At 33.9% G+C, this 7,859-nt stretch overlaps 1 protein-coding gene across 1 annotated transcript in view; it reads left to right on the top strand.

Moving 5' to 3' along the window:
- Nucleotides 1-931: 931 nt before the first annotated feature.
- Nucleotides 932-7,859, top strand: part of LOC129230740 (protein arginine N-methyltransferase 7-like) — a 32,028-nt gene continuing 25,100 nt past the window's right edge. The window contains exons 1-3 of the mRNA XM_054865166.1: nt 932-1,120; nt 4,282-4,318; nt 5,118-5,267. Coding sequence (XP_054721141.1) covers nt 948-1,120; nt 4,282-4,318; nt 5,118-5,267 — 360 coding nt within the window. The 5' untranslated portion in view covers nt 932-947. The remainder of the gene's footprint in view (nt 1,121-4,281; nt 4,319-5,117; nt 5,268-7,859) is intronic.

The following is a 7,859-nucleotide window of genomic DNA, read 5'->3' as shown; positions in this document are numbered from 1 at the left end:
GGCCCAAGGCCCCTTCAGCCCCTCCTTTATACACTTCTTTGAAATCACTATTATCCAAAGTCAACAAAAACTTCGTTTTTGGAGCTTCGATATCGATCATTCTCCTGAGCGGATCATAATTCTCTCTCCCCCCCCCCCTCTAACACCGCTTAAAATCGTCTAAAACTGCGTTTTTCGAACCTCAACTAAATTTGCCGAGCAAGGGAGTTTTTTGAAACGTCATCCTAGAACGGATCCAAAAATCCTGCTTCTGCTAGTTTTGGAAGAGACTACGGAAAGGGTGGGTCAATCAAAGTGTAATTTTCTATCAAAGAAATTTAAGGCAAATTATCCGAAATATTTGCCTCAAAAGCGCAGACTGGACTTGAGGTCACAGCTACCTCTTATATATTAAGAAGCATCCATGGAGAAGTTTCATGAGGAGCCTCTGTTTGTGCAGCGCACCGCTGTACGCAAGATGAGATGGAGTCCCTATTATGAAAAAGGGACTCTAAAGGAAATCATTACACATACTGACTTTGGCTAAGCAAAATCCTGGGCAAAGACCTCAAGCCATGTGAATCATCAACGACGAATGGTTGACACGTTTTGCGTGAAACTAGCAAAAGAAACCTGAGTTCTTCTAATGCTTTTCTTTCAAATGTGTCAAAATCTTCACTTTCTCTATTTTATCTTTCCATTTGATATTGATTTTCGGGCCATTTTCGTATGAAACTTTGAAAAATAAAGGAGGAATTTTTTTTTCAACAACAGTGCAGTAAATTACATTTATTTTTTACTTTTTTTTATACCTTGAGGAAATTTTCGCTAATAGATTGAGTCAAGCCCCAGTAATTAGTTTCGATTTTATATCGTATCGACCGATAATCGATATATAATTAAATCGTAAACAAATAACAACAAAAATCCAATTTTTTTAATTTCTTGCCGGTGCAGTAAATTTGTGAATGGTATTAAAACACGTGAAACTGCAGATCATCTGTCAAATTCATACCTTTTTTCGCGATAAAAGATCTTTAACAAACATGAGTGTATTTAGAGTCTCTGTAAATCCTTTAATAGGTAAAAAAGAATGGATACAAGAACCAGAGCATTACGACTACTATCAAGAGGTTGCCCGGTTTGTAGTCATTTTTTAATAAATTGTTGTTTTTTTACTGTTTCTTTAAATTATTGCAATTTTTTTTCAGTTATATTTATTCCTTAATTTTGAAAATTGGTTTAGTATTTGAGGATGACAGTAGGAATTTATGAAAATACCAAGGGTGCCCCCCTAATTGCAAGGGCTTGCCCCCTAAATATCGTGATTACCCCCAGAGCAAGAGCCCCCGATTAAAAAGTGAAAAATACCCCTCAAAACAATCCTACTAAAAATTTCAATGGCGCAGTCTGCGCCGTGCCTCCTGAAAATATTATCTTAGAACAAGCAAAAAATGAACTGGTTTCTATTTGCAAACTAGCTCTAAATTTGGTAGTATCTCTTTTACTTGGGCCAAATTTGGTGATATATACCACAAAGTTTTTGTCAATTTATGATGTCACTTCCATTTTAACATTCTGTTTTACCTTATAATTTGAATATGCTCTGAAACCTATTATTATTCAGTGGGATATGCGATTTTTCCGAGCCAGGGTTAATCTTTTAACTGCCACTCCTACCAGGGTTGCCAGACATCCCGGATTTTGAAAAATTGGATGGGGAATTTCTATAAGGGTATACAATATTTTACAGTACAAAATGAGACATTATTTTAAGGGAAAAAAATTAAGTAAAGCAAAAAATATGAAATAATGAGCAATAACAAAATCATATGGAAAGCAAGCGCAAAAATTATTTTCCTTTTAATTTGGTTTGTATGTTTTTGTTTTGGCGGCAGACCATGAGAAATCAAATGGTTGCTTCTTCTTTGATCATTGACTAATGTTGGGGATATATCTTTGCAAATGCGTCGTCAGTCGCAATAAAAACGATTTTTATACTTTGATCGGCGACATTTTGTGAGGTTTAATGCTTTGTTGGGATTGAATTTTTCAGATTTATCATGAACTAGCCGCCTATGCCGACCAGATGGTTCGCCTTTGTACGCAAGGTTGCCGCCTTCGGCGGCTGCTTGGATAAATTTGGCAATGATATCAATCAATCTATGTCTCTCTATATCAATATTATCATTCGCCTTTTTAGGCCAAGATTGCCGCCTACAGCAGCTGCTTAAATAAATTTGGTGCCGGTGTTAAACAATCTATATCTGTCTATATCAGTATTAATTTGAGTAAAACATTTTCTAGACCTATCTCCAATTTTCAAAAAACTGTGCGCTTTATTCTTTAATTAAATAGATAAAAAAAAAAGCTCTCTCCTTGTTCCCCGTAGTAATCAAAAAGTAGCGTTTGTAAAAAAAAAAAACCCTCACTAAAATAGATACAGCAAAACGTCCAATCAAAATCCAGGCATGAAGTCTATTTCTCCCTATCATGACGTTACAGACGGGGGAAAGCTTTTTTCCCCTGATCGGAACGATGGTAGGAGATAAAATGTGTCACTTTGAATTTAAAAAATAGTAAAAATATAGCTATCGCATATTTTTGAAAGCTTTTTTTTCTGAAGAGAGAAAAACGTTTTGACTATTACAAACTAAATTTTCAAAAAGAAATCTCTCATACTTTTGGTAGGATGTGTTTAGGAAAGTTAAACCTGGGAAAAAACGCAAAATAAAGGTTTTTTCAAAAATTCATAAAAAATCGGTCAATCCTCAAAATTTTTTTTGGCCGATAATTTAAAATTAAATTCCCTGCACTATTGTACAAAAAATATTTTTCTGAAGTGATTAGTTAAGGGTCTGTGACGAGGTAAAAACAAAAAAGGGCTAAAAATCACTTAAAACATTTAATTAAGAAAAAACTAATTAGAAATTTAGAATTTGGGCTTCGAGGTGCATACCCCTGTGGTACGTTTGAATTGTGTGCCAAGTTTTGTAGCTGTAGGTGTACGGAGTCTTCTGGCCATCGGGTACAAAGAAAGAAACACTGACTGCTTTAGATAGACGTTTCAAACCCCTTTCACTACGAGAATCCTGTCCAATAGTCACTGTTCTTAATTCTGGCAACCCTGACTCCTACCCATCTTCCTTCAAGTTTAATGGTACTTTTCCGTTAGCCAGGCGCCAGCAAAAATCCCCAAATGATTATGCCCAATGCCAAGCGATTATTCGCCAAATTGAGGTAGAAATTCGCCAATTTTCATACAACCCTTGTTGGGCGTATTCATTTGGCGAATCATTGCTTGGCGTTAGGTGTAATCGTTTGGCGATTTTTAGTTGCTCCCAGCTAACGGAAAAGTACCCTTTTAACATTAAATTTCATTGATAAAAAAAAGAGGGAAATTGTTTCCCTGCAGAAGTTGTCTCTCTGAAGCAGGGCTTGCTTCCCCTGGATCTGGCACTGTTCTTCTTATGACTTATTATTTTTTTAAAGAGGAAACAAAGTTAAGCCCATTTCCATTTCATTAATACATAAAATTTAACTTCAATTCAATTTCTTGTTCTTTAATCATCTATGATTTAAAAAAAATTATTTTCGTTAATGCATCATGTAAAACTTATTTGCAAAAACCATTAAAAAAAATTAAGCTTTTTTTTTTGCACCTAAATACTGCACGTTTAATAACATTCCTTTGAGTTATAAATAGAACTGAAATTAGTTGTCTTGGTAGTTTTGTGAATTTCCTTTCATAACTCTACCAACTGTTACATAAGGAAGATTTTATGTAATTCAGTTATTGGCAATTTTTTTTTAAGTAAAAACATTTTGGAGAAAAATATTATCAAATACCCATTATATATAATTAAACCTCATTAATATCTATATTTATGCATTACGAATAGTGCAGTAAATAATAATTGATTAGATTACACTGCTTTAGCTTTAGCATAGTTTTGGACAGGTTAAGACGATTTAGGACAGTTTTAGACAGTTTTGGACTGTAAAAACCACCTGTCCTGTCCTAAACCAGTTTTGGACAGTCCAAAACCCAACCCTGACAAGAATGGATGGAATACTACGTTGAGCACCGCAAATACTCCTAGCCCCTAAGTTTCATAGAGATGGTCATTAAATGTCTAGCTGGCCCAGCAAACATGGGATCTGCAAGCAAGGAGTAGAGCCCTCTAATGTTTTACTTTATCAACTTTATATTTTTTATAAGGTTTCATTGAAACTCCTTATTCTGTCGCTTTATCATGAATGATGCTAAACTGTATTACTTTATGTCTTTTCTTTTTTCAGATCAGCATATGCTGACATGTTGCATGATACTGAGCGAGTAAGATTGTTATTTCTTTTTTACATTTTTGTGATTGTACAGGGTTAGCATAAAAGAATATCTCGATTTTTAAAAATATATTTAATTTCATAAACTATTACACTTAGCACTATAAATGATACATAAAAATAAAGATAAAATGTGAAAGGTTTTTTTCACTCACAAATGTTCGATATGTGCGCCTTTCATAACACGACACACATCTACGACATACATTTTGGAATGTTTCACTGTCAATTATTCATAATGCTACATACTTTCCGTTCTTGCAATGTTGTAGGCAATGGTGGTGTATAAACAGTTTTTGGTTAAACCTCATTAAAAAAAAACCCACATGGGGTTAGATTTGGGGATCAGGTTGGCCAAGGAGAGAAGGATAAATCATCATCACCTTCATGGCCAATCCAGCGGTGCAGAACATCAGTGGCGCAGTGAAGGGGGGGGGGTGTAAACCCCCCACCCAGAGATCTTGGTTTTGACATTGTTTCCAATCCAAATATATTAGATAATACCCATGTAAGGACTGTTGTGACCAAAAAACCCCTTCCAGAAGGAATTTCTGGCTACGCTAGTGTGGATCATGCGCATTAAAATAGTTATGTATGTTAAAAAAAGCTTTCACAGTTTATTATTTCACAGCATTATTTATAGTGCTAAGTGTAATAGTTTATGAAATATAAATTTTTTAAAACTGAGATATTCTTTTATTCTAACCCTGTATATTGTTTTGCATTTGAATCATCATGTTAAAGCCTTCAAGATATTGTTTGCCTAATATACTATTCTTCTCGCTGCCCAGAATCAAAAGTATTATGTTGCTATAAAGAAAGCTGTCAAGTCGATGAAGGAACAAGGGAGATTAGCCAAAGTCTTGGACATTGGGACTGGAACTGGACTGCTGTCAATGATGGCTGCCCGTTCTGGTGCAGATTCTATTACAGCTTGTGAGGTAGTATAGCTCATGGGCTTCTTTTTCCTTATGCATTTTAAATCTTTTTTTTTTTTTGGCGGTGAGTTATTATAATTAGAAAACAATTATGGAGGGGGTAAATGACCACAAGTCATTTCAAGATGACTATATATACTATTGTACAGTGAGCTCTCAATAAGTCGAAGTCCCAAGAGATTGACTAAAATCTTCGAGTAATCGGTAGTTTGAGTTATCGGAAGTTCCTTTCCTAGCGTTCTCAAGAATAGTGCATAATAGATAGACTATAACATGTATAGTTTGAATAAAATTAAATATTAGTTTGTACTACATAAAAATACCTTTACAGAGAAAAAATTTTATTAAGATACTTCGAAAAATGATTTCCCCCCCGACTTCTTACAGTTTTTTAAAAATCACATCTTAAAACATCATTAAATTTGTAAACACAATGTGACTAATTCACATTTACCCTCCCCCTCGGAAAAAGATTTCAAAATGATCCCATTTGTCTGTCACTTGCGCTTTGTTATCATTGCTGTTTATGAAACCAGTTTTTAAAGCAGTTTTAACTACTGTTCCTCTAGTATGAGTTTCTGTCATCAAAGCACGATTACTTTAGTCACCCAGAAAGTAAAGTATCTCGCAAAAATTAGCCGGCAATGATATCTTAGGTCGTCAGCCAAGGGAAAAAAAAGCCCAATTCGTTACTTTTCATTCAATTTTGCATCACTATGAGCATTAAGGAGTACAATTGTAAATAAATTATAAGCAATGCCTTAAATGTTTTTTTCTCCTTGATTTGACTGCATTTTTATGCATAAAATGAAAACAAAATTTTCATAAATACTTCGACTTAAAAGGAGTACATTTGAGATATAGAGACAAATTTGTATTAAAAACACTAGATTATTTTGGGACCAAATGAGAGCTTCTAGTTAAAGGAAATTCAAGTTATAAGACTTTGAGTTATTGAGAGTCGATTGTATATCTTTTTAAAAGTCAAATTTTGGCAGTCAATGATGGCAATGTTTCACTTATTGATGCTTAAAGAGCATCAATCCTTTAATTGCTGGTTGAGCTTTGGGTGAGCACCATTGAATTGCAAATAATATTATAATACAAATAAGAAAAATATTGAAGCTTATACAAATACAAATACAAAAGTGACGACCAGCAACAGGCTCTGGGCCCAGCTAGACTGGTCCTAGTCAATTTACAATTCCCAGTGAAGATCAATGGCCCTCTTAAAACTATCTACTCCCTTGCTCATTACCACCTCTTCCGGTAAACTGCTCCAAGGTTCAACTACCCTGCTAAAATAATAATTTTTCCTAACATCCATGTTAGCCTGAGATTTAAATAGCTTGAAACAATGACCCATTGTCCTGTTTTCAGTGCTAAACTTCAGCCCCGTAACATCTTTCATTTTAATAAATTTAAACAACTGAATCATGTCCCCTCGGTCTCTTCTTTGCTCAAGACTGTACATTTTTAGCCTTCTAAGCCTGGAATCATAGTCTAAATGAGAAAGTCCATTTATTAGCCTTGTAGCTCGCCTTTGAACCCTTTCCTATACATTAATGTCTTTCTTAAGATAAGGAGACCAAAACTGAACAGCATACTCCAAATGAGGTCTTACCAAACTTCTATATAAGGGCAGAAGAACTTCTTTAGATTTGTTTGAAATAGATCTATTGATAAACCCAGGCATCTTATTGTCCTTGTTACTAGCAATGCTGCACTGTTAGTTATACACATCATGATTTAGAAAAAAATTTTCAATGAAAACCAACCTAGGATGTTATCTTTAAACGTGTTTTACTCAAAACTTGAAAATGTCCACTTATATCCCTTTGCTTCTCACTGCCTCATTTTTAAAGTGTATCTTGGTTGTGTTATGAATTTCAATCCTTATTTTATTATTTGTATTATGTTAATGTGTCTGTATGGATAATCATAATTATTGTTTTCAAAAATGATCTTGTATAATAAACTAGACCTAAAAGCGGTTCTTTTCGGAGTGGTGGGAGCTAGTCAGGCTGTTGATTGTTGTTAGTTATAGCCTTTAACCACCATTTACTCAATCAGGGAGTGTCAAATAGACAAGGCAAAATATAATTGTTGGGTCTGTAATTTTTTTTTCTTTTACATTCTATGTGAATTAAATTTTTGTAAAATCTTATGTTTGAGATGAATTGAATTAAATTGAATGTTATGTATCACAATTCCTTTTCAGTAGATAGGAAAAAAAATTGAAATGTCTTACGAACTTTTTGTGCTGTAACTTAAAACAGCATCATATTTTTTTTAAACTGATTTATTCCAAACTTATGCAATTCATCAGTGTGCTTTCATCAGTCTATATTTCTCAGTTCAGTACATTTCTTGCAGATTCTAAAGTCATTTTTCCCTTCATTATACATTGTACTAAACTATCCACTATTAAACTTTTTGTCACATTACAATTTTTAATCTGTTTGGCATCAAATCATAGTTTCCATGAAAAAGGTTAACTGTAATGAGTTAATTGTTAGACTACTTTTCAATTTTACTAAGTAATTTGCAACTTTTGGCTGGAGTTATGTCAAGGATTTTTCATTGATATTTTTT

Source organism: Uloborus diversus, chromosome 9, assembly GCF_026930045.1.
Source record: "Uloborus diversus isolate 005 chromosome 9, Udiv.v.3.1, whole genome shotgun sequence".
Classification (NCBI taxonomy): Eukaryota; Metazoa; Arthropoda; class Arachnida; order Araneae; family Uloboridae; genus Uloborus; species Uloborus diversus.
Note: the sequence above shows the minus strand (reverse complement) of the source record. Positions and strands in the feature narration are given on the sequence as shown.